The sequence below is a fragment of the Heliangelus exortis genome, chromosome 6 (assembly GCF_036169615.1).
Source record: "Heliangelus exortis chromosome 6, bHelExo1.hap1, whole genome shotgun sequence".
NCBI classification, from domain to species: Eukaryota; Metazoa; Chordata; class Aves; order Apodiformes; family Trochilidae; genus Heliangelus; species Heliangelus exortis.
The window spans coordinates 15,984,073-16,011,436 of NC_092427.1; the positions used below are offsets into that span (position 1 = coordinate 15,984,073).

Below are 27,364 nucleotides of genomic sequence, written 5' to 3' on the forward strand. Positions count from 1 at the left end.
CATCAACTCCTGATATTTGGAATGCACTGTGCTTGCAGGAATGTTAGAGTGCTGCAAGGAAGTAGAAGGCTCATGCCCTGTTGTGTTAATTCTTGTCATTTTTGGTTCTGCCCAAGCTGAAGCATTGGAAAGTGCTCAGATATAGCCCAGAGATCTGACTTCTTCCCAAAGAGTTGGACTCTCTGAGTCCCATGCTCTGTCCAATAGGAGCCTTTGAAAAGCTTTCTCCAAAACATGCCTCCCCCTTCTGTGCTAAGAGCAGGGAGCATTTTTAATAACTGTATTGAGAATTTACACGGTGCCCGGTCACAGTGTGGGTGGGAGTCAGGTGATCCTCTCTGCCTTTGGTTAGCCTGAGCAATGCCAACAGGGCTCTAATTTGGTTCTGGGGTCCAAGCTAGATGGCTCATATATGGATTGGCTGCCTCTAGATCATGCAGTATTCTTCTGAGGAGACTGAGTATTGAGGAAACTGCAGCAGTAACATTGATTTTGGACACAGTGGGACAAGGTAGGGTAAAAGAGTCCCAGTGGTAACAGTAGAAGGGTTCTGCAGAGAACCATGGCTGAACACATATATATTAACCAAAATGTCAGTTAGGCTTTCATGTTGTATTGGAGGTGACCCTGCAAAAAAAAAATAGGTCTAATCATAACATTAAGCATAAACAAATAGGTCTCTTCGAGCCAAGGTTCTTATCAGACTCATTGAACTGAGGTCTTTATGGGAAGAGATTTTTCTAACTTGTCTAAGTCTGCTGCATTTTCTGTGTGTTTGTCTGGCCAAACTGCTTTGCATGCACCATTTGTGTTGACTGCATGGACAATCACATGTCTGAGTTTACTGGAAAATTAAACACCCTAGTGTAGTTAACAGAGTTCAGATTGCCCATAGAGATGATATTTTAGATTCACTAGCTCCAGTCTGCCCGGTATATGGATATTTTTGTGATAAGAAGTTGATGATTAATAGCTTTTAGGTAAAAAGCTAATTTTTTGCATATGAATTAGTCAGTGGGTGTAAGTGCATCAAATGGGTTGGGTCTGAACAGAGGCTAAAAATCAGATTCCTGAGGTTAAGAACCTGTTTCACTGAGGTATTAAGCCTTGACTGAGCTTGTACCTGCCTATTTCATTCATATTCAGTGAGATCTTACCTTGAGGAAAGGCCTTGAGGCACGGTTGGCAGTGGTTTCACCAACTATTCCAGACAGTGGGGTCTGTACTAGTGCCTTTTAAGTGCCCTCAGCACTGCCTCCTTGTGCTGAAATTCTTGTTTTAGAGGTGAAACCTGTTTTATCTTACAGGACCTGAACCTTCTGTGGGCTCGTAGGAGAGATTACTTTAGACAGCACAGCAGAGCTCTGGCTAAGCAATAGCAAAAAAGTACCCTGCTCCTATTAGCAAAACTGAAACATGTACTTTGCTGTGATGTGATTTAATGAATATCATTGCAGGCTCAGAGCTGCCTCACAAAGTTGTACAAACTCGATAAAATGCAGTTCCGGCAGACCATGAGGGATTATGTGAACAGGGATTCTCTCAATAATGTGGTGGATTTCCTGCATGCTTTACTGGGATTCTGCATGGAGCCAGTCACTGACAGTAAGTATAGCTGGTGTCAGAAATTCTCATTTGAATATTTCCAGAATGGTACCATCAGAAATGAGCTATGCCTTTCCTTTTAAAAACTGTGAATTACTATCTAGACTATCCTCAGCCAGTGTGGGTCAGGGGAGGTGGATGTTTTCTGATTTGATCCCCCAGTGATCTCATCTTGCATCACCCAGAGCACATGAAAGTGAAGGCCTGTTCTTCATGGCTCTTCATAGAGAATATATTTGTGCACCTATTTCTCAGGCAGGAAGTTTTCTGCTTCACGAGGTGACCAGGCATTAGCTGGAATGCCCTGGTTAATCCAGGGTTTGTTCTGAATAGAGACATAATTGAGCATTAAAACCCTCTGTGGGGCTTCAGGTGATGCAGTAAATAGCAAGGACAGGTTGAATAAACAAGAGCATGAGCACACAGATGTGCAGATGTGCATGCCTGGGGTGACAGTGTCTGTGCATGTGTGTCTTTCTCTATGTACATATGTTTAATTTTTAATTTAGAAAAATTATTCCAAGTGCTATTAGAATGAGCAAACATTTATGGTCAGTCACTGCATGAAACAACAGTTAAGAATGATTGTTCACAGCCTACCACTGATCTCAGGCATTCCAGAGAAAGCATCAAAAATGTTATATAGCAGACTTCTGTAGAGAAGATCCCATGGGAAGGTGCCCCAAGTAGTCATCAATTATTGACTGGCTTATGCTCTGAAGCATAGCATCTTATGCAGCTTTTGAAAATATTTTTTCTTACCTAACAAAACTGGGGTTTTTCTTGTTATTCACATGAATGCATAATTCTTCTTTGACTCAGATTTCTAAGATTATGTCTCCTTGTGCACCTTCAAGAACTACAGTCCTGTAGTTCAGAATATTTTCTTTTCATGGGTCTTGTCACTTTTCAGCTTAACCAAAAATCTTTTGTCCTTAGGACAGTAAACAGAAAAGCTGGAAGCATTGTTAAAATTCTATGCATTATTCTGTACATCTCTAAATGAGATGTGGATAGAAGGAAGCCAGAGTGGTCCTGATCTTTTCAATCTTTTTTCATACTACAGCTATTTCTGGGTAGATCTAATCCTTCTCATTTACTTTACCCTACCTTTCTACTTTAGTTTTATGGGATATGATTGCTAGAACTAAGCACAGGATATTAGGTGGGAACTTGTCCTTGTCTCCTGTATCTGAATTCCCTTACATGTGTCTTTAAGCCATTGTTTTTAAACTGTTCCTAACAAGGGGGATTGCTTGTATTTGAATTTCACAGACAAGGCTGGATTTGGAAATAACTTCACCACAATGGACAACAAGTCTTCAGCCCAAAGTGTAGAAGGTATTATTGTGAGTGCCATGTTCAAGTCATTGATCACTCGCTGTGCTTCCACGACACATGAACTGCACAGCCCAGAAAATCTGGTGAGCACCTGATTACATGTTAACAAATTTGGTTTTTCATTTGGGTGTCTCCAGTGAGGCTCTACAGTACATTCATTCAGTTTAGCCAAATCCCCTGAGTGTAGCCAGCTATGTAGTCACAGCTCAAATATGACAAATATTTGATGTCACAGGCCCTCCTTTCATGCCTACCTTGGAGCTTGGGGTCTGAGCCCCAGTACACTCTGAACTGACTTTTCCTCTCTGTTCAAGCTTTTGTGGGGGTTTATTACAAATGGATTTGTAGCATAAGCTGGAGCAAGGGATTAATGAGCATGACCACAGTCAACTTAAATCAGTTTCAGAAAAGTTAAAGCCAGTTTACTTGGTTAAGGACATAGCTCACCTGTGGCAGAATATGTGAGTTGCAAACTGCAGACTGAATCATTTAATTTTCACAATGTCTTGTACTCAGGGCTTGTACTGCGATATCCGACAGCTGGTCCAGTTTATCAAGGAAGCTCATGGGAATGTCTTTCGGAGAGTGGCACTCAGTGCCCTCTTAGACAGTGCTGAAAAGTTAATACCAGGAAAAAAAACAGAGGAAACGGAGCAAGAGCCAAAACCTGGGAGCAAAAGGCAAGTGTCTAGGAGGGAGAAGGCAAATGATTGACTTGCATATGGCTTAATGACTACATAAGCCACAGGAATACATGAACGCAAAAGCAAAAATTTTAATGGCTTGTGTGTTTTCTCTTGCTAGCATGTTTGTTCCTGATGTACAGCTCTTTACTGTATCCAGCAGTCTCCTTAAAAATTTAATGAGCTGAGACAGTAATAGATTTGTAGCAAATAGCACTAACCCCCACATACAAGATGCCTAAGAGGCCAGTGCAATGGAAACACTGGCAGCAGGAAAAGTTAGACATGAAAAAGTGTCAGTCCCAAAGCACTGTGTAGATTTAGCTTTTAATGTGCATCCTTAGTGTTGCTTATCTGATGGGTAAACCCTAGTATGTGAAAAGCCCCAGAAGAAATCTAATTCTGACAGGCTTCTTTATATATGTATATATGAAGGTCTTGTCATTTTGTCTTGTGGCTTGTCATTTTTAAATGTTGGGAAAAAAAGATTAAGAAAGCTGAAAAATGAAAACCTTGGTTTTTAATCTAAGAGCTGATTCCTTTCTTGTGAATGATCCTTATAGAGTAAGTAAGTTGTTAACCAGAGGGTAGATGTCTAAAGGTGCTTTGTTGTTCAGCAGTGCTGGTTTCCATGTCTTGTAGCTATGTGGTGACCATGGGATGGGCCTTGCATTTGCTTTAGCTGATGATTTGTACTGTCTGTATAGATCTGAGGTGGGAAGTGTCATCATTGACAAAAGCCAGGCATCAGCTGCCCCTGATGAATGTCGTAGTTACCTCTCAAGCCGCCCAATGCAAACTCCAGAACAGTAAGTAAATATTGGATTGTTGTTGCCAGCAGCTTCCTTCTAGGGTTATTACAAACAGGTACAAGGCTTTGGCTGCTACAACTTATACATAGTGTCTGTTCAGGAGCTGCTGCTAACACCCAGGTAATGCCTATCTGCATTGGTGCCAACTGGACCCACTGATTTTCATGGGAAACTACCAGAGATTTTCAAATAACAGTGCAGTGGATTTGTGAACACAGAATGCCATCATAGCCATGCATATAGTGGTAATTCCTCAGAGATGTCATAACATCTGTTCTCCAGGCTTTGTTTGTACTTCTGAGGGTTGATCCTTAATTTTCAACTTCCAAGTTGTTGCCAGATGTCATTAATCCTTTACTGCCTGTGAAGAGCAACCCCATTTCTGGACTGTCTTGGACATGTAGTCTCCAAAGATATTTGCATTTCCCTTATCAGCACAGGTACTCTACCAGTGTTCTTAATGAGTGAACCAACCTGCTACTAGGCATTGCATGCTTGAAGTTTCAGTTATTCAAAGAATACCACCATTCAATACAGAAATAAATGTAACCAATATTCTGACGATATTTAAATTGTACAAATGCCACCGGTCCCTGCATAACTTTGGACAGGTCATTAAACTTCTCTTTGCCTCTGAATACCCATCTGTCTTTTGAAAGTGCTTTGACATGCACTGTACAAAGACATTGCATTCATAAGTGCCCAGAGCTCTGTATTACATATTCTCCTGCATTAATCCAGCCTGCAAGGCTCACAGTTGCTGAGGTTGCAAGGCTAACACAACACCCTTTCCTGCTCTGCCACAGCCATGGAAAATGTCAGAGTATGATAAAATATGCTGTCCCCACTCCATTATGTCCATTAAGGACTGTGATTGCAGCGTGTTCTCAAATGGCCACTATGACATGCTTGTAGAAAGCACCAGACCCACCGTTATGGGTCATTTTGACCCGAATAATATTATATGTTTTTGATGCCTAGAAACTAAAAATTGGAATGACTTGTTCAGTGCACAAGCTCCTCAGGGCAGAAAAAATGGTTATTTTGTCCCTTGAACCATATTGAGCATGTTGTCAAACTTGATTTTGCTGAGAAGAGAAAGTTTGGAAGTCAAAAGGAAGCAAAGTCAAATAGAGGTCAGGGAGGGGGCTGCAGGAGAAAGGCCTCATTCCCCAGAGCATCCAAACTTCACTGAAATGTGGTTCACACTCTGCATCCTTTTTCTTCCAGTGATGAGCAAAACCAAGGAGCTGCTTTGGGACGCAAGGACTTCTGGCGAAAGATGTTCAAGTCACAGAGTGCAGCAAGTGACACCAGTAGCCAGTCTGAGCAGGACACATCCGAGTGCACCACTGCTCACTCTGGGACCACCACAGACAGACGCTCCCGTTCCCGTTCCCGACGAATCTCCCTTCGAAAGAAACTCAAACTCCCCATAGGTAAATATATCTCTTCATATTCTATATACATATTGCATGTGCAGAGGAACACAGATAGATATATCTGTCTTAAGAAATACTGCAACACAGTTCTTTATTGTCCCAAGGAAAGCTGTAAAATACTGCTCTCTCCATTTTACTGAGACAAAAAGAAGTAGAAGCAATTTGCCAAAGGTAATGGAGGATATCTATGGAAAACAGAATACTGAATCGGTGTCTGTTAAGTAGTAGGCTCGTACCTTAAACTCACATGCATTTTTCCTTGCTGTAGAAGAGAAATATTGCAAATGGCATTTGATAGAAAATGAATGTGCCTTTTACACGTCCAAAGACACATCCTTGTCTGGTCATTAATGGATGTAACATGAAAAGATCATATTCCCTTTTCTTCCCATTTTCCCATACCCTGCCTGGCATGGGCACTTTGTTGCAATTGCTATTAATAGCTTGTGCTTGGAAGCATTTTCAGAATTGTCCTGAGTGAGTTATTCTGCAACAGGGAACTGGCTGAAGCGCTCCTCCCTCTCTGGCCTGGCTGATGGGGTGGAAGATCTCCTAGATATCAGCTCAGTTGACCGTCTGTCTTTCATCAGGCAGAGCTCTAAGGTAAATGTGAGAGGTGGGATTGCAGAGAGCTCAGCAGAATAACATCTGACTTGTTTTAGCTGTCCAGGGAAATGTTCTACTCTATATGGACATTGCAACCAATGAGACTCAGTCACAGAACTCTTCAAAGTGCCATGGGAATTGTACACTGCACTTTTGCCACTCACATTGAAGACTAGGTTAAATCTACACTGTACTTGTCAGTCTGACTTGGGTCACTGAGAGAGAAATGCAGGCTCTGTCAGTACACTTCAGGTTTAATTGTTGGCCATGCTTCCCCTTCCTTCTTTGTGCCTCTTGTGAAAGACCAGTTCTTTAAGCATGAAGCTTAAAAGATGATGTTTTTCAGCATACATAAAACCATGCAGACCTATTTCTGATGCTATGGTAATCCACTGTGTTACAGCCCTTCTGTAGATGCTAGAGGTCTATGCCAGGAGGCCTAAGAAATGGTGGAAAGGTGCAGCCTGACCTGGCCCTGTCTTTCACAGGTGAAGTTTACCAGTGCAGTGAAGCTGTCAGAAGGAGGGGGGCCAGGAGGTGGCCTGGACAACGGGCGAGATGAAGAGGAGAATTTCTTCAAGCGTCTTGGTAAATGGCGCACCTGCCGAAGACACCCATCCAAGCTTCATCACACAGAAGAAAAAGATGGTTAGAAATCAGGGTTCTCGTCTCCTTTTTTCTTTCTTTTAATATATATTTTTTTTTTAAATCTCTTTCTTTCTGTATTTTACCCCTCCCCCTTTTTTCCTGCTTTCTCCATAGTTTTTGTATCCATTCAAGCCGTCTCCAACTTTTTAGTCTTGGTAACTGTTTTCTTTCCCTTCCTTTCTTTTGATTTAATTTAAAAAAAATAAGGAACTTTAGTAAAGTCAATTATTAAAAAAATCAAGACTCTCCAAATAAATTATGCAAATACAACATTTCGGCTCTTCAAATCAAACTGAATCTGATTAACAGACTTGGAATATTAATGCTTGCTTCAAAGCACTTTGTTCAAAATTAGGTGTGTAAATCTTTCGTTGCCTAATATAACAAAGGGTGTTCCATCAGGTTTTTTTTTGGTTGTTTTTTTTGTTTCCAATTTGTGACCATTTGACAGATTTAGCAAAGATCAGCACTGATGAAATGGAAAACCTTGCACAAACCTTGCTATAATTATCTCTTTTCTTCTGTGTTTGCATGTCTAGTGTCTACATACCATTCATTAGGGATGCTGTCCCTTTTTCTTAGCACATACTATAATACCACTACTTTCCCTTTCCACAAAGGTATATTTAATTGCAATGACTTTTCAAAATCATCAATGTTTGAAAAGTGCCTTTATGAATAATACAATTCTGTTTTAAAATACCATGCAGCCATTCACGTGCTCATGTCCTCAGCTCAGAGCTCATTCTTGTTGTCAGGGAGACAACCTTATATCTTGAAGTTCCGTCAACCTTACTCCCAAAAACATACAAAAAAGAGTAGATTTTCTTTCCCCCCATGATTCCTCTGGCTTTACATTCCTCTATGTTACTTTCTCTGGCATTATATTTATTTTCTGACATTACACTTTGACCCTGCATTGCACATTTCACCATCATTTGCCCCAGATCTGCAGTGTAATGCATGTAAAGGCATTGTGCAGGCAAAGGATGAACATACCCCACCAGTGTAAACTGGTCATCATTCTACCACTGCAGAAACACTGGTGGTGGTTTTCAGCCAGGTCCTAGGTTAAAAGAGTCATTCTTTTAGAAGGAGAATACATCAGCACAGCAGCTTGCTGTAGCTTGGTTAGCTGAAGGTGAATATCCCCAAAGTCGAAAGAACTGCCTTGTTTTCTTCAGTCACTACTTTGTGCTGGAGTAGCTGTGAAAAATTTCCAACTTATTTTTTCCCAGCTCTTAATGGTAACAAACAACTGAGAATGTGTGTGATCTTTATAAATCTTTAAAGATCTCAGCTGTTTCTACAGTACTCATGTGAGATGTTCTTCATTATTTTGTAGGAAATTTTTTTATTTTCACCTTGCTCGTGCTGATTTTATATCACTATGATATTGGTCTTGCTTAGAATGCCCACATTCTGGATTTAATGGCACAGGTTTTCTTGGCCCTGTGAGCATCAGAAGCCTCATTCGGTATGAGTGGCGCATCTTATGTCTAAAGAGAACTGAGATGACACAGTAGTATTGGCTTTTTGATCTTTGGAAGTGTTGTCCATATTTCAGCCTTCTGTAAGTGACAGCAGAATTTATGTAATTCACAAAGAGAATTTGAAAAACCTTTTACATGTCTGTGAGACATGCAAATGACACATGCTTGGTGTTGACATGTGCATTCATTACTACAAATACACAAATGCAAGTGATGCAATGGGTTAAAGACTGAGACCATTGCATGTTAGTGTGAGAAAATGGCAAATTGTCCAGGGATGTTGGTGGGGGGGTTGGGCTGTTGATTCATCACTAAGTGCAGCAAAGGGTGGGTATTTGAAGTTGGAAGGTAAAACATGACAGATAAGGAAGTTATATTACCATGTCCACAAGGATCTCTGGTATGCAATGAAAGCCATGTACTATTATATTAGGGTAGTTGTACATGCTGGCACATTTGTGTATTAGTGAAATTAATGTGAAGCCTGTTCTGGGTGGGATGGTTTATGATACAGTAAGAACAGCAACTTTACAGAGAGCCTTCAAATTTCCACTGCTTCTGTATCTTCCATAAAGATCAGAAGGTTTTAGTTGTTTATAGAGAAGAAAAGTGGTGGAAGAAGGTGGGTGGGCCTACTATTAAATCCCTCAACAGCTGAGGGAAACTCATTATTTTGGAACCTGTTTCTGCCTTCCCATTCTAATAATTCATGATGCTATGCCATTACTTTGCTCATTCTCTCTCCATGTGGTTCCTGTTGTGTTTTTGGGTTTCTAACATATGCCATATTTAAAGGACAACAGAGAGAGGAGAAACACATTACAGTTAAAAATGTAATTACAATATAGTTAAAAACTAATACTAAAATGTTGAATAATATGCCACATCATTTATGAATAATAATCTTCATTGTGATATACCATGTAGACCACTGGAAATTCTGTGTTGGATATGTATGTAAACATATGTGTGTGTCTGTGTATCTGTATGTGTGCATATGTATACATATATATACACATATAGGCACATCCATGCATAAAAAATGTTTATTTTAATGATCTTTTTGCCTATATTAAGAATCCAGCAAATATACAGAAGTGAGTTACAGCATGTTTACATGAGACCCTTAATGTTTCTTTGGGCATTTACTGAAGATATTGTGAGTGACCATAGAAGTTGCCAGGGTGTTCGAGGCATACAGCACGTACTTGTTCCGACGGGACATCTCCTGTTTGTGCAGGAAGCATCTGTGGGGACAGGAGCTCAGGCATCCAGTGTCCTCCAGTGTTAGGAAGTGGTGTCTGCTCACTGAGTGAGAATTTCTGCAGTGCTGAGTCACATTGCTGCTAAGCCAGTGAGGACTTCCCTGAGTACAGCAAGGCTACTCCAGGATGGATTTAGTGGAGGGCAGTCACCAGTTGCTTCTGAAGTCTTCTCTTGCAAATCTTCAACAAAGTGCAAGGCTAGGACTGCAGAGGGAGTCCTCTTGTTACAGACTGTAGGTCTGGCCTCTACTAGATCTTTATAGCAGGGAGATGCCTTAGGCATGCCTCTTTGTATGAGCAAGTCAAACTTCTGTTCTTCATCTCCTAAAGGCACAGTCTTAACAGAGCCCTGAATAGGAAAGATTTGTTCATACCTCAAATGTGAGTTAGTGTTATAACAGCCATAGCAGGAAGGCTTAGATAGCATGCTGCAAACCTTAAGGGAACAGGAGGAGCTGGAAGAAAAGGGTGTTCATGCCTGCTCACTTATGTGAGTTCTCTCTACTTTATTTGTTTGCTTGTTCCGTCTTGATAAAATGTTTCTCAACATAGGAATGTTCTGTTTACTGGAAATACATGTATAGCTTCACTGGAGAGAGAAGTCTCAGATGTAACAAAGTCTTGAAATTTGATATGCCTCTGTCCACAAAGGAAAAGTGACATTTACATTGTCATTCTCTGATGTGACTATTGTCTGTGGTACATAAGTGGTCTCCAGGTAATTCTGGGGACTGCAGTCTCAAAGGGAATTTGAATTTTCAGCCATTCTTCTTTCCTGAGGAAGAATTTAGGAAGTCCTGCAGAGCTGATATTTTGGCTCTTGCCTTACAAATCCATTTTTAAAGTCAACTGTGAATTCTCTATTCAGTGTTTTCTTCTTCAGTGCTCTATTCTTTAGTATTCTGTAAACATTTGACCTTTCACATGTACGCAGGGAGAGTATTATGGATAAAGACAAAAAGCCCAGAAGCTGAGTAGACTTTTTTTGGAACAGCCACCTTGGCCTTGATACAACTTTTCTGATTTCTCATCTATATTTTTCTGCCACTTTCTCTACTCTGGGTTCCAACTGGGTAATAATCTTCATTCAGGAGTGCTCTTTCCAGTTGAAAGTAGGTTTTAGTTGATTTATCATGTGAAGTCCATACATGGAGTTTAAAATTGTGCATGAAAGAAGCCTTGGAGAGGGTGCTTGCTTAATTTTAAAAAGGAACTCATATTAGGGAGCTTTCCATCCCAAAAAGTGCAAGGCATTTCAAGGGAGACAGGCTGGAATGATGGATGATACCTAGAAGTTTAGTCCAGTCCCACTTTGGGTGTTCTGATAATTGCAGAAAATGAATGTACTTAACTTCCACACGGAACATTTCCAATATTTGCTATTGATTTTGCTGTCCTAGTAGATGATTTATTACTGAGTTGGTACATGCAGAATAAGGCTTAGCCATGCTTCACTTTAAGGTAAACTTAGAACCAACGGAGAAGTGAAAAGAGAGGTTATTCAGGAAAAGCAGACAATAAATATGGCATTCTGTGTTACAGAGGTGGGGAAGAAGTGGGCCACCAGTTCTGGTTCGCATATGTTGGAGTAGATCTTGGGCTTTCACAAGGACTATAGTGGAATTGTTGGGGGCAGACATCAGTAGGACCAAGACCAGAATCTGACTTGCTGTATGCCTAGTTCACAGAAGTCATAAATATTAAAAAAAACATTGCTATTACCTTCAAGGAAACATCCCTATTTCCTCAAGGTGAGGAAAGTGATTTAAACCAAGACTGTACTCACCAGGGTTATGGTAACACTTTTTTTTTTATTGGTGAGAGGCTGAGTTCCCTTTTCCCTACCCCTCCCTGCATCCCCTCTATACTCTCTACCTCTTTAGGTTGCCACAGCTTTGATGATCATTTGACCTCCAACCAAGACGGAGGAAAATCCAAGAATGTTGTGAACCTGGGAGCAATCCGCCAAGGAATGAAGCGCTTTCAGTTTCTCCTGAACTGCTGTGAACCAGGCACTATCCCGGATGCTTCCATTTTGGCAGCAGCTCTAGATCTTGTAAGTCATTTTTTGGTGTATTTTTCCTGCTGAGTTGGAAGCATGTGCATACGTGGTGGTCTGTGTCTCTCAGGAATGCTGTTTATGCCAGCACAGAAAGCAGGTAAAGCACCACAGCAATGCCAGCTGGTACAGCTCTTACTGGGTGGAGTTTTAACCTCTGTGACTGCATGAATATGCAGACAAAATGGATCTTTTTTATTTCATGGTTCTGCATAAGTAACTTACTGCCAGCAAAGAGCTTTTATTATCAGACTTATTTTGCTCTCAGCCATTCTGCTTCCAATATCAAAAATAAGGTAGAGAATAAGTATTGAAGACTGGATAACTGTCTGGAGAGGCATAGTATATATAGACAGTTATAAATGCATTCAACAACACTGAACTATGAGACAGCAGAGCCAATCAGTGGAAAAAAAACCACCTCAAATGCCAGAGTGTGCATGTTTTTAAATGCAGATGGTAGTTAATTTGCATTTAATTTGTAGTTAATTTGCATCCATATCACTGAAGTGAAACTATTCAATTGCTCCTTCCTACACTGAGTGTCTCCTCTGTATCTTCTTCACTCTTTACCTTAAAGCTGCAGGATTTTTAACAGTGGTCTTTAGCCTGTGGTTCATGGGCCAATGATGCTCTTTCCAGGTGCTTATGTAGACAAGCACAAGAGTGTAACAAAGACAGCTGTGAAAATCCAGCCAAGTATTAGTAACTTCTCTGCACAGCGCTCTTCTGCTTCCTTCTGCAAACATTTGGAAATCTTCAAATTGGAAAAAATTGAAAGCCACTGCTCTCAAAGCAACCACATCTTTGCTATCCCTTTGTCTTCTTGCTGCCCACCGCTTGCCTCTTTGGCCGTCATGCCATTTGTGCCCGTATTCAGTTTCTTTGCTTGCTGCTGGAGATGCCAGGCTCATGCACTCTTCCCTCTGTGCCCTGGGGTGCTGCCTTGTCTGCTCCATACCTGTAGGGATGATGTGTTCTGTGCACCATGCCTTTATTTGTTCTTCTTAACCTTGCATCCTTAGGCTGCAGGTTCAAGCAAGTCTGCAATAATGTTGGCCCAAAGTTGCTATTGCTACCATTTCACATCTACTGTTCAGACTGGTCCATGTCCATCTTCCAGTAGACAGGTGTTCTCTTCACTTGTTCCTGTTAGAGATTGTTGGCTCTCAGACTGGAAGCTATGGAAGCAGTGGCTGCTAGGGAGGCATGTCTCATGCTCTCACAGTTAGAACTGATTCCTACCAGTCAGGGTTGCAGTAGGCTCAGAGGGTGGCTTGGGCAGATAAACACCCATTCTGGGTGTGCAGCACAAGGACAACTTAATTCTTGAGGACTGCCGGGCTGCCACCCCAGTGAGTATGTGGAACGTGAGGTGTGCGGGCAGGGAGGAGCTCTTTGCTGTCAACCATGTCACTGAGATCCAGCTGGGGATATGTTGGCTTGGTCTGCTGCAAAGCTGGTGCATTGACCCACTGGCAGTATAGCTTACCTCTGTTATCAGGAGAAAGGGAGGGTAATGAACAGAATGCACACCTGAATCCATAGCAAAGCACACATGATTTTCACTGCTTGAGGATAGCATATCCCCAGAAGGACAGAGGTCTGGCATTTATATCCCTGTTACCTCTAAGACTCTTATTATTATTCAAACACCAGCTGATCATGCCCATGTGTGAAATCAGCTGCAAGTTAGTGGTCAGAATGAACTGCACAAGGATGGCTGTTCTGACTTCCAGAGCTGGCTTTTACAAAATAGATTTTGTTTACTTTCTGTTGAATAATGCAGAAGGCCTTGGTATCAGATTTTCTAGAAGGTCTGCAGCTAAAGATGAAAGAGGCCTCCTTCTCATTACAGACTCCTTACAAGTGTGCACAGCTGACATTTTGAGTACAAAGTATAAGTTACATTAAGTGAATCGCAGGTTTCAAAAGATGGCATCTTGTCAACTCACTGTATTTCTTACTGACAATGTATGGTGTTACAGAAAATTCCCACATTTTATGTCAATAGAGCACAACAGAAAGCATCCTGGATTTTTAACGTCTGTATTCCTGCTTTTCAAGTAATATTTTTAATCAGGTTTGATGCAAATTAATAGCCTAAGTAGTTTCAACCAGCTAAATTGCTATGGCAACCTTTAAAAAATGAAAAGCAAACAGCTCCAGTTTCAGTTCTTTCAAAAACTTTTTCAGCACGCTTTTTCATAGGATTTTTTAAATCCCATTCGTAATACTCCAAGATCTCTGATCAGCCTGGATGTTTATGCAGGTTTGTCACATTTACTTAAAGAAATTAGAATAGTGAAAAAGGGCAATGCTTTGTATATATATTAAATTGAGTGTTGCCTTAGTTTTAGAAACGATGTAGATAACACGTTTTCCCAGAAACAATGTCCGTCCTTGACTGAAGTTGCTAGCAGGCTCTGCAAACATTCAATGACAACTGATAACATGTTGCAGGTGGTGTCATCCTTATATTAACAACATAGATCCAGACTTAGAAATAATAAAATTATATTCTTTCCTTTTTGAAGTAACTTAGGAAGTTGAAAGGCAAATAATATGTTCTTTTGTTCTGCGGCCAGGTTTCTGCAGAGAGTTTCAATGCACCACTGCCTAGCATTATATAAAGATTTTTTTTCTGATTTAATCCAATTAGACTAGAGTACATGGCTCAGGTGGGGAAATATAAGCTTTCTTTTGGCCAGTTCCAAATGTGTGACACATTATTCCTCTATAAAGAGGCATGAGCTTATCTGTTCTGTTAATCTCTCACCCTTGTTGAAATGCCAAAATGACACTGCTTTGTTGCAGGATTGTTTGAGAGGAGCCACCAAGTACTGTGAGGGTAGAATCAAGTCTAAATTGCCAGCATGCTTGTTAGTATCCTGACTCCAGGTTACTCAGGATCTTAGTCAGGCTCTAACATTCCATGTCCCTTTTTCCATAGAAGTGTTTGTATAGCAGGGCATATGACCTGAGAGAATTATCAAAGAGTGCTTCAAACAGATGTCCAGAATAGATAACTGAAAACAGAAAAAAAGAGCTATGTCATGGGTTGTACTTGACCATTTTTAGATATAATCAGAGAGACATGCATTATTTTTGAGACAAATCTTCTAGACATTGGTTAGTAATTTACTCACCTATCTTCCTGTGCATCCTAAGCTACTTCTCATGTGAGACATCTTGTGGCTAAATGAAGCAGAGCTATCCAATCAATATCTTCTGACAGTATTTTAATTTACATTATTTACTCTAAAAGTTGATTGTTACTATGTTTTTTTTAACTCCCTGAAGATAGGTGAAAATGCATTTTTCCTCAAAGTGCCTTGCAGAATATACAAAAGGACACAAGAAAATTATCACTAGTTGATTAGTCTTAGAAAAATAATTGTCCTTTGAAACAAAACTGATTCTGCAGTAATAAAAAGTGCAGAATCAGCTGTGCTTGAACATTAATGTAATGCTGTAAAATTCCCAATCCATTCTGCATTCTCCCCTTCCTACCCAGATATTTGCTTTTGCTATTGTTGGTGTGTTGTATCTGTTGAAAAGGGAGTTCTTTAAATTTTAGTAAGAAAGTGGCTGATTCTTACTCATGTCAATTTATACGGTACAAGAATCATTTTCAAAAGGCAAAGGGATGTAGTAGGTAGGAATGGGCAAGCTTGTGAGAGTATTGCTGCTTTATTAAGTTTTGAAGTGACCATGGTAACTTGTGTTCTTTTCAGCTATGCATCGCCTGCCTGATTCATTTCTCTCCATTTGTGATGTGTTTCTCTGTGGTGTGAATCCATCCCTGTCCATTCTGTCACATCTTCATCTTTCTCTTGCTGCTGCTTCAGGTTTCTCTGAGCCTCAGGTAAGCAATCACAGGTAGCCTGTGATGTTCAGAAAGTCCTCCTCCATGCAGGAGGTATTTTCACTGACTTTTCACTTGGAACTACTACTGCTCCTTCACACACACCCCCCCCTCCCATCCTGCTTATCCTCCTTTACTTACAGTTGAGTGTTTCTATAATGTTACAACATGTATCTTTACATGACTCGTGTATGCTAAGAAATTGTGGCTCTACCAGTGGTGAACTAAAAGACGAAGAGACTAAATCTGGGTCTTCATCTTTTCCTGTATGTGTCCAGGTATGGTTAAGATAAAGCTGTGGGAATAAAAGAATAAAATCCTCACCTGTTCGGGGTTCCATCATGCATGTGGGCAGCAAATAATTTATAATGTTTTATCCAGGAGCTAGGTATTAAGGGTTTTTTCTGGTCATCTATGATTGCCTGGCTTCGGGTTTCTGTCTTCCATGTCAGAATATTGAGACATCTTTTATGTTTTCTTTTTCAAGAAAATTGCTAAAAGATAGCTCTTTTCTTTGAACTTTTGAGTAAAATATGAGCAAAAAAACTGCAGTAGGATGCTGCATCAGGAAGTAATTAAAATAACTTTACTTGTTAACGTTACTCTTTGGTTTTTTTGGGTTTTTTGGGGTTTTTTGGTTTTTTTGCCAGTCTCCTAAAAGGCATGACTGTTTTTTGGTCCCATTTGTGGTGATTTCTGGCTGTAATTTACCTTTAGTGCAGAATTATTAAGTCAGTTCTCAAACTGTTGAGTAGTTGTTCCAAAATATCGTGCTTTCAACTTTTGATTATAGTGTTAGTTGAAATACTATTTAGTAATGTTTTGTTGACCAACTTCCATGATCTCAGGGCCTATTTGTTTTTTATGGACCACAGACGAGGAACCTCCCCTTATAAGTGGGTGCTGTCTAAATTAAGTCATTGAAGCATTTAAATGTGTGAAATTCATTTTTGTTCTCTGTGAAATGCCTGTTAAGGAACCTTTCAAAGGCAGCATTTAAAATGTGGACATTGTCATATGTTTAGTTTTACAACCTGCTGGCCACAGGGGTTTTTGATTGTGAAAATTGCAGGAAGGAGGAGGGAAATGAAGAGAGCCATTTTCTTTTAGTCACTTTCCATGCTATTTTTGTAGTGCTGAAGGTTGCTGTGAAGAAATTTCATTCCTGAGTCTAAGCTGCCCTCTGTGAAAGAAATTGCAGTGTCCATTCTTGAACATATTTGAGAGTTTCAGAAACACTCTTTATTGCTCTAACATGGATCCTGCTGGGACATTCTGTACAAACTAAGATATATTCAATATAATTTTTCCCATTAAAAAAAAAAAAACAAACCACAAAGGAAAAAAAAGAAAGTGCTATTTAAGGCAGGAGGCAGGAAAATTTTCCTCTGAAAAACAGCCAATCACTTCAAAACTCAGCTGCCTGATGATAAATTTCAGTACTAAACTGAAGCTTGCTAAGGCCATTGAAGTTAGGTCGTTGAAATTTTGTTGACATCTGTCAGTAATTGATTTAATTCTGTTTAAGTGCAACATAGCTCTCTTCCTAGTTCCAGTAAGCCTCCATCCACATTTCCACCCCCAGAGCACGCTGTCTGAAAGCAGAACCTGACATTGAGAGGTGCTAGGATTCACGTGGTGATGCTGCTATTTGTCCACACAACATTTCCAACCTTGCTAGCAAAGGTGAAAAGAAAATGTGACTCACAGTAAAAGTGTCAGGTGCATGTCTCTGCTTTTTGGCAGTGAACATTGGGTTTTTCTGAAAGAAAGCAGTACAGAGAGGTGCTGGAACAAGGTTGGGTCTGAGTTCATAAAGTGGGTTTTTCTGCCCCTCAGTGGTTGGACTAAGAGTAACTGCTCAGTGGTCTCATGAACATTTGGGCTCAGGAGTTGAGACAGCAACGATCCCGGTTTCAGGCTTTGATGGACAGACTGCTCGGTCTGTGTGACTCCGTGGCAAGCTTGCAAAACTGTTGATTAAAGCACAAAATCTTCTAGCGTCCAGAGATTTTCCCCAGTGTATTTAAAGTGATTTTTTTTTTTTTTTTTTTTTTTTTGAAACTTCTCAGGAAGCTCCTGTAGTGGCGAGGGCAGCGCTGTTCCTCGAGTGTGCCCGCTTCGTTCACCGCTGCAATCGTGGCAACTGGCCCGAGTGGATGAAGGGCCACCATGTGAACATCACTAAGAAGGGCCTCTCCCGTGGGCGTTCTCCTATCGTGGGCAACAAAAGGAACCAGAAGCTGCAGTGGAATGCAGCTAAGCTCTTCTACCAGTGGGGAGATGTAAGTGTTTGTTTCTCTTCTATTTACATCAAAAAACGTACCAAAATCTAATAGGGCCTTGTCCAGAATTTCACTTCCAGTAAAATGCAGACTCATAAACCTCTCTTCCAACTGGTACTTAATAGCCTGCCAGGATACAGTCTTCTAATTGAACATGGCCTTTGTTAGGATGTAGCAGTGTCTCCTTCCCTCCCCCTGCTGTGTTCCCTCTGGGATCCATTTCACCCATTCTCCTCTTCCAGCACTTAGTATGTGTGAATGCCTAAATAAGAGCCAGGGCTGTGGTACTACATGCTCTTGTCTAGCTTCCAAATATTTTTAGCCCAAGGCTGCCTGAGCTTGATGTAGTGCTGTGTATTTGGTAGTGAATTTCTCTCTGATGTGCTTATCCAGTCTCTCTTCGCACCCATACAAACTGTTAGCACTCATCATTCTTTGACAAGGATTCTACAGGGCTACTGCTACAAGTCATCTAAAGAACTGTCTCTATTTTGAGCTTGGGGTCTTCAAATTTTATTTGATCGTGATCTCTTACCACAGTTGAACTAGGCAATTTTCTTGTTTGGCCCTATAGATGCTGCTTTTATAACAGATACCAGGGTGTATTTGTTGAACATGCAACACTTAATGAGTTCTTTCACCTCTATGGTTCCTGTTACCTGTCTGTCTAAAAGTGAGCTTTGTGCTTTTCACCTCTAGTCACAAAACTGGAGATTTTTACAGTGAGTGTCATGATCCAGCGAAAAAAAACACAAACAAAAAATCAATAAAGAGACCAAAAAAAACCCCAAAACCCCAACCTTACAATCCATGGCTCAGTGGAATTTGAAAACCATGTGTTCTTCAGTCTTGGGATACTTACACAGCATGTGCAAAAAAACATTGCTGACCCATATTCATCCAAGCTAATAAGCCAAAGTGTCTCAGCAGCTCTCATCCTTCCATTTCTGAAGCTAATCCAGGGAAATACTACTGGGCACCATACTCTGTTATGTCTCCAACACAGCTGGATACATTAATAAACAAAGTTCCTTGATAAAGTACATAGGGTAAATGGATATGCTCCTGTATTCCATGAGGTCACCACCTTAAGTCCTTTGAGAAGTGGAGAACATATGATTGCTCAGTCCTTGTGTTTTTGCATGCATTGCTAACAGTCAGGTCTATCACCTGTTTGTACATTCTGTGCTTCCAAACATTCCCTTTTCTCTTATTCTGACAAAAATGATGGCAAGCAAGTCAATAACTATTAGAAGTCATTTACATTCCCCCAAAGTTGCCATCTTTAGATATTGAAATAATCTGAAATAGATGAAGTCCAGGAAGGTTTTCTTTTCAAAATGTTAATGTAGCATTGCATGTTGTAAAGTCACAAGAAAGGAGCCAGGGAAAAGTGATTTTAGCATCATTCTCTTTTCCTGAAGTTTAATGGCATCCTAATGCATTCTCCTTGCTAGGAATAGCGTATGTTTGCCAGTTGCTTGGCATCATCCCTAAAGGAAAAAAGTCTTACTTTACTGTAAGGCAGGAGAAGATTTGGAGAGTACTCTTTACAGTGTGCATTTCTTACCTTTTTACCCCAAGTGGTCCTGCCACCCCATGAGTATTTCAGTTTCTTCTCACCAAAGGTTAGGACAATATAGTTACCCACAGCATCACCAGCCCCCAGACACTCTCATGCTTCAGGACTGGTCTACACTCAGTGTGGTTCAGGTGCAATTTCTGATGTCCCTTATGCTGAACATCAGGCAAGGTCCTCTGGCACTGCTTTTATCTCAAAGAATCTGTTTCAGATGAAGGTGGCTGCAAGCACAAGTGGCAGCCACCAGTCAAGGCTGTTGGGCTGGGGCCCTGGAAGCTGTGCTTTATGGATGGCTGCTTTCTTAGCTCTGACCAGATCCCAACCAGGCAGGCTGAACCATGAGGACAAACAGCTTTCTGTTGCTGTAGTACAGGCACCTGCTGTACAAGATGCTATTTCTGTGTGTTAACCTGCTTGTTTCTCTGTGGGCAATATGACCTAAATATGTACAGGTTGGCTGTTGTCTTGGACAAAGTGACCATGAGATGGTTGAGTTTTCGATTCTTGGGGAAGTAAGGAGGGAGGTCAATAGAACTTCCTCCCTGGACTTCCGGAGGGCAGACTTTGATAAGTCCAGGAGATTGCTTGGTGGTGTCCCCTGGGATATAGTCCTCAAGGACAAAGGAGTCCAGGAAGGCTGGACAATCCTCAAGAGGGAAATCCTTAAGGCACAGGCACAAACTGTACCCTTGCATCTTAAAACGAGATGGTGTGGTACAAGACCAGCCTGGCTGAACAAGGAGCTTCGGGCATAACTCAGGAAAAAAAGGAAAGTCTATGGGCTATGGAAGGAAGGGCAGGCAACCTGGGAAGATTACAAAGTTACTGCAAAGATATGTAGGAAGAAAATTAGAGAAGCCAAAGCTCAGCTTGAATTAATTCTGGCCAATATCAGTAAAGATAATACAAAGAGTTTTTATAAATACGTAAATAGCAAAATAAGAGCAAGGGAGAATCTCCCTCCTCTACTTGACCTGGGAGGAAACTCGTGGCCAATGACATGGAAAAGGCTGAACTGCTGAGTGCTCATTTTGCCTCAGTCTTCATCAATGCCAATTGCTTCCTGAGGGTGCAGCTCCCTCAGCTGGATGACCAAGATGGGGAGCAGAATGAGGCCCCCACAGTCTGGGAGGAAATGATCAGTGTCCTGTTGTGCCCCATGGATGGGCACAAGTCTGTGGGACTGGGAGGGATCCACCCAAGGGTACTAAAGGAGCTGGAAGAAGTGCTCACCAAGCCACCCTCCGTTATTTATCAACAGTCCTGGCAAATTGGGAATCTCAGTTGATTGGAAACTGGCAAATGTAACACTCATCTACAAGAAGGGCCAAAAGGATGATCCAAGAAACTACAGATCTGTTAGTTTGACCTTGGTGCCAGGAAAAGTCATGGAGCAGGACATCCTGAGTACCATCACATGGGACATACAAGATAACCAAGTGGTCAGGCGCAGTCAGCATGGGTTTATGAAAGGCAGGTCTGACTGACCTGATCTTCTACAACAAGAGGACTCTCATAGTGGATGAGGGAAGAGCTGTGGACATTATCTATCTGGGACTTTTGTAAAGCTTTTGACACTGTCTCTCACTGTCTCTTCAGAAACTTATGTCAATTGATTTGGATAAATATATAATATTGTCTGGATGGTTGGGCTGAAAGAATGGCAGTGAATGGAACTAAATCTGGCTGGTGATTGGTCATGAGTGGTGTCCCCCAGGGTTCAGTACTGGGGCCTCTTCTCTTTAATGGATTCATTAATGGATTCATTAATGGCTGTGTGCTCACTTAGCACCTCAGCAGCTCCAGTACCAAGAAGAAGGGATACCTCACCCAGCCTGTCTGCCTCCATGCTATCAGATCTTTGTCAACAAAGCACATCATCCTTCTTGCTTTGTAATACTAGAGCTACCAGAACATTCTTGGACTAAGAGAAAAGAATTAATTAGTCTCTGGATGCACTGAGACCTTGTTCTCTTTTTTCCTTTCAGTGAATAAGGCTGGGAATTTGTGCTAATTATAGACCCTTGCTTGTCTGTCATTACTACCTGATTGTGACTGACAGTATTATTGTCCAAGTTTATCGAGACCAAGAATGAATATGAAACATTCTCCCCATCCCCCAGATTCTTTAACTCAGTCTGCCTGAAAGCCACCAGGGAGTAGCAGTGGTAAACCCTTTCCATGTGAAGCTGTATTTGGACAGTCCATAACAGTGATAAGCCTTTTGAACTCAAAAATATCAGTTGTTATGCCATTTTATAAAATAATATGATGCTAAGTCTGTTCTGATTAGGTTAACCTGTCTCTTCCTTTGGGTCCTTCTATTAAGAGACATTTTCTTTTAAAGTGTAGTGTGCTCTCTGTTCACTAAGAAAACCAAACATAATTCATGCAGATAATACTTGTTAGGAATTCAGTGCTCATTAGGTAGAATGCTGTGGGATTGTGTGTGATTGTTTTAATTCTAGGGTGTACAACACAGCATAAATACTACATGATAAATCACTGCTTTGTGGAGAGGCATGCAGAACATTTCTTACTTTAAATGCCTGAAACATGAAAGGGGAAAAAAAGATGAGAGATGGGAAGTTTGTTTAACGATGTCCAGGCACATCCACAGCTGAGATTGGCAGCTCTTTGTGTCAGACTGCAAACCACACCACCACGACCTTATTCTCTTTGTGAGGCAGAGTCTACCATATTCACTGTTACTGGGTTTCACAGGCAGTATTTGATAACAAGGAAGAAGAGTCACAAGAAGTGATTATTTCTGTATTTCTATATCACTTCAGCCAAGATAGGAAAATTATGTAGTGCTGGCACGACCATCAGTTCTGACTTGTAGAAGATTCAGATATCATCTTTGCTATCTTTCTCTAAAACTATCTCAAAAGCAAAAAGGCCAAATGGCAAGTCCTGATGATAATTCTGTAATTAAACACACTTACTCCTTTGCAAAGCAATGATATCACAGGATAAAGTTTTACATGCTTGTATGTTTTACATATTCCTCCTGCTTATCGTTTGCTATTTTGGCAGTTGTTGCTTGATGTGGGTTTTTGTTATTTAACCAAACCTGGAAAAAAAAATCCTGAAATTCGTCACTGCTTACAAATTTTTGTTAAAAAATAGGGGGAAATAATTTACGGGTTTGGTAACAATTAATTTCCTATCATCCCTTTCTCTACTGCATATCGCATAAATGAAAAAATTGTCAGGATATTGGAACATCTCCCCAGCCTGCAGAGGGCAAAGCCCTTCACCACCACTGAGCTGGACTGAAATTCTCACCTCCCTGTCCTCTCTTTCCCCCTGTCTGCAGGCAATCGGTGTACGCCTCAATGAGCTGTGCCATGCTGAGAGTGAGAGCCCTGCCAACCTCCTGGGCCTCATTTATGATGAAGAGACAAAGAGGCGCCTGAGAAAGGAGGATGAGGAAGAAGACTTTTTAGATGACAGTAAGGAGACTCCCTTTACTACAAGAACCCCCGCTTGTAAGAACCTCTGCTTTAGGAGCACTTAATATTTCTTCTCTTCATCCTCTTGCTACCCAGCTGTGTTTCCCAGTTCCTCACCTTCACCCCAGCTTCCTGCCCTGTTCTTTCGTGCCTCGATGTACAACATGATAGATGAGTAGCAGCACTGGGAGACTGAAGGAAAAGGTGGGGGAGGGAGTTGGGGGTGAAACCGGGCATTGAGTTGCAGTTCCTGTATACTGGCAACTTCACAGCTCCAATTTAAAGAAAGGTAGTAGTTGATTTCTTGCGTACTGCTCTCACCTGAGTGCCAAAAGGTTATTTCTGCCAAAATGTGTGACATCAGCTGCTTTTCTGTTTCTGAACACCAAAGAGTCATCTCCTCATCTGATGTTAACTGGCACAATGCTACCAAGGACTTTTAAATCTTGATTTCAGTATATTTGCCTGGTTCTCAGGCAGAAATATAGAACGATGTTATGAAAAATCTGTGTAACAACAAGATAACTAAAACACCTTTGTGCCTTTGTGTATGTCAGGGTGGAAGGGTGGTAGAAAGGTTACTGATTCAGAAAGTCCAGATAGGCATACAAATTGTAACAAACCCCATGAAGAGAAAAATTAAGACACACTCTGTTGTACGTGTAGGTGAAGGTGGTAACAAGCATGTCCTCTCCAGACACCATTTGTATATGTGTGTACTGTAATGTACTGGTTCCTGTGTACATATACTGTTGTCTGCCATTGGACAGAGTGTCCTAGGACTGTTCTTTTATCTTCTGGTTTCTTTTTTTCTGTGGTTCTGGGTTTGTTCTTATCATTGCACAAAGCCAGTATTGGAGTAGAGTGAAGTAGGTGGGAGCACTGAAAGGCTGTTTGTAGGAAATGATCTCAAGAGAAACTGGCCCCAAGATAGATATTCCTGTGTGCCACTATGTGGTCTGTCAGGTCTAGCAACTGCAAGAATGTGGGTAGCTGTTCTGGATATTTGGGAGATAAAAGCAAAGCAGCAGAGTGCACCCAAAAATTTCCCTCTCTAGCACCAGGATGACTATTTTAAAGATGAAGAACAACTGCATTCATATAAACAAGCAACAGAATAATTGGTTCTGTTCAGGCACTGATAAAGCACAACCAGTGTGGAGCTGCTTTAATATTGTGATCTCTGACAAGAAAGAACAAGCTGTTATCTAGAAAGCTTTTGCTCAAGTATTCTCCTGGAAGCCAAGATCTGAAAATAACCAACCTGCATTTTTGCTGAAAGAAGAGATTTTTCAAAAACTGCCCTGTATGCTGTGGGTATAGGCTGAAGAATATAAAATATGCAGTTGGATATTTCATTACACTGCACATCTCATCTGTATGTGATAGTTCAGATCGAGTCCCTATGAAGTCCACAATTTGTTACTGTTAAACTGTACAGAGGAATTAGCAAGCATCACAAAATTAATCTGGTTTTATCTAATCTCTGCAGTATCCTCTCAATTATTTAATTTGTACTCTTTCTCTACAAAAAAGTAAATCATGTGTAGTATGAACAAAAAATAGTTGATATGTGGGGAAAGAAAGTGAAAACATAAATCTCTCTGAAATGTGTGTAGAACGTAATAAAACTAAGTATTTTGATAATCTCTCTTCCCCTTTCCCCTCTGTTTTAGTGAAGCATTTGCATATATAATTTGATTAAGAAGTCTGATTATTTTTTTCTTGATTATCCCTAAGTAGCACTTGGATTTTGTGTGCAAATAAAGCACCCTGCGTTCAAACAAGACTGTCTTTTCCAGTTATCAGGGTAGTAGTTAATAAGAGACACAGTAACTCTTTCCTGGCTAGTCATAATTACAGGTATTTCAGGAAATTTTCCTGTATTTTAAACGCCTTATTCTCTTTGTGTAGCAGAGTCTACCAGACTCACTCTTGCTGGGTTAGAACTGCAAAATATTTGACTGAATGAAAAACAGTAGAGGGAAAGAAGAGGTATCTAATTCTTCAGTTGTATTACTCTGAATAAGGTACATGCAAAATGCTGTAAGATCATCTTATTTTAATAGATACTTCACCAGAATATACCAGAATATGTACAATAGTACACTACAGTGTGTTAGTACTATTGCATGTGCTGGTAAATACACAGATTTATATTTGTTTTATGAAGTTCCATAGTGTAGGGAAATCAGCACAGATAGAAGCCTGCGTCTTCCTCTTTTTTAGTGCAGCTTGCATTGTACATCATATGTGAAAATGTCTCTCACCTCTTGGCTCCAGATTTTGTATCATCTCCTTGCTCACCATAGAAATATTTTTTTCTTAGGCACTGTGAATCCTACCAAATGTTGTTGTCCTTTTGCACTGAAAATGGCAGCCTGTCAGCTTCTCCTGGAGATCACAACTTTCCTTCGGGAGACCTTTCCTTACATGCCCAGGCCACGCACTGAGCCTCTTGTGGTAAGTGGGACAATATGAGGGAGCCATGCCTAGAGAAGCCACCTGGGGGAGGATGGGGAGTAACTCAAGTGGATACTTGATGCAGGGAGAAAGGAGCCATGGTCTGGTGAACAAAAGACAGGCAGGGCACATCAAATGGGTTAATTAAGAAGATAGGACTGTGAAAGCAGAACATGTACTGGAAGTTCATGAAAGCTGCAAAATGGAGAAGAGAGCAGAAGCAGGTGGTGAGGAAGATGGACTGCGGGAGGTAAGTGCTTTTGTGCTAATGAACTGATCAGGAGGGTTGGCTGAGCAGTTATGAGAAAGCATGGTGTACAGAGAATTTGCTGGAGTCTAAATGTTGCAGAATTTTGGCTTGAGGTAGGAAACAGAATTGAAGGGTGTTAGGGAAGAAAGGAGACAAACAAACAAGCAAAGAAATACTTCTTCATGAGACTGAAAGAGGAATAGGCAAATCCTCTCACAAGTACTAAGCTAAGTGATTGATGGGATGGCAATTAATTTTTGCGAATAGCAGAATCCATGAAACATGATTTCCAGTGATTCGTTCTTGTTCAGATTTTCTCACATCTAATAATGTGATTTAACATTGCCTTCAGCCTGTTTTTTGCACAAAATACACAGGCACTCAGCTATCTTTTGTCAAACTGGGCTGATGGTGACCGTAAGAAGCTTCAGATGCTGTTAACATGAAATGAAATTAGAATAGCAAACATACTGTTTCCTCTTTCAAGCCTAATTTCTTTATGAAATCAGGATAGAAGTTATAAAGAAGGCATGGGAAGTTTCCAAGTGAACACAAAAGATTTAGCCCCTGCAAATTCTTCATTAATAACAGACTGTGCTTGACAGATTTGTGCTGATTTGGCTGGGTGCTATTGTAATTAGGTTCTGAAGCAGGAGTCTTCCTAAACACTTTGCTGATCATTCTGTCACATAGTAAATGTCTGAATCCAAAACCAGAGTTTAGAATTCATCTCAGTAAAGTAATTAAGTTTGTAACTAAAAATATATTGGATAATGACGGTCAACAGAAATTTGTACTTCTGTGCCTGACAGAAATGCAACTGATTAATAGCTTTTCAGAGTTGTATATGGGAGAGAAGGAGGAAGAATTAAATCTGTGTTTAGGCAGAAGAAATCTTAAGGCCATGTTATAAAAGTACCTATTAAAGAAAATGGCTATAGAGTGCTTCTTTTACCTTTGTATGGGTGAGGAAGGGAAGAAGGGGGGCAAAGAACCAACATCAATCTAGATAAAAAAATATTAGGTCTCTGTATTTATGGAGTGATGCTTCTTTTCTAAGAGGAACCAGTACATAATCTTATGGTCCATAAAGCTGAAATTCCATGAGAATAAATCTCAAGTTCACTGGTGCTTTGCAGGCATACATGTTACACAGATCTGAGCACAGACTTAGCAGCCTTGAAGAAATGAAGCATTTGCAACTGAACCAGTTGTGGTGAATCTGTTTAGCTACCCACAGTCCATCCAGACCTGCCAGGCTGAGGGCATAAGCACCCTTAGCTGGGCTTGAGTTGAGGCAGTTTGAGTCAAAGACTTTTGTTGAGGATGGTAGAGTAGGTACAGCCTCACTTTGCAAGTGGCTGGGGATGGTGAATAAAGTCTCTTGGAGCCTACTTCTCCCACAGAACAGCCAGGGAACTTGAATTTGTCATTTGCTGTGCAGAAAGTCCCTCATTTAGCTTAGCAGTTGCTGAAGGTAGAGCTGGACTAAATGTTCACTAGA

At 40.8% G+C, this 27,364-nt stretch overlaps 1 protein-coding gene across 1 annotated transcript in view; it reads left to right on the forward strand.

Annotated features, from left to right (window-relative positions):
- UNC80 (unc-80 homolog, NALCN channel complex subunit) overlaps positions 1-27,364 on the forward strand; it is a 119,772-nt gene that overhangs the window by 28,867 nt on the left and 63,541 nt on the right. Inside the window, exons 15-25 of the mRNA XM_071746870.1 lie at positions 1,458-1,605; positions 2,881-3,029; positions 3,463-3,626; positions 4,337-4,438; positions 5,672-5,880; positions 6,380-6,486; positions 6,978-7,137; positions 11,779-11,951; positions 17,895-18,107; positions 23,012-23,183; positions 25,477-25,610. Of these exons, the coding sequence (XP_071602971.1) occupies positions 1,458-1,605; positions 2,881-3,029; positions 3,463-3,626; positions 4,337-4,438; positions 5,672-5,880; positions 6,380-6,486; positions 6,978-7,137; positions 11,779-11,951; positions 17,895-18,107; positions 23,012-23,183; positions 25,477-25,610 (1,731 nt within the window). The remainder of the gene's footprint in view (positions 1-1,457; positions 1,606-2,880; positions 3,030-3,462; positions 3,627-4,336; positions 4,439-5,671; positions 5,881-6,379; positions 6,487-6,977; positions 7,138-11,778; positions 11,952-17,894; positions 18,108-23,011; positions 23,184-25,476; positions 25,611-27,364) is intronic.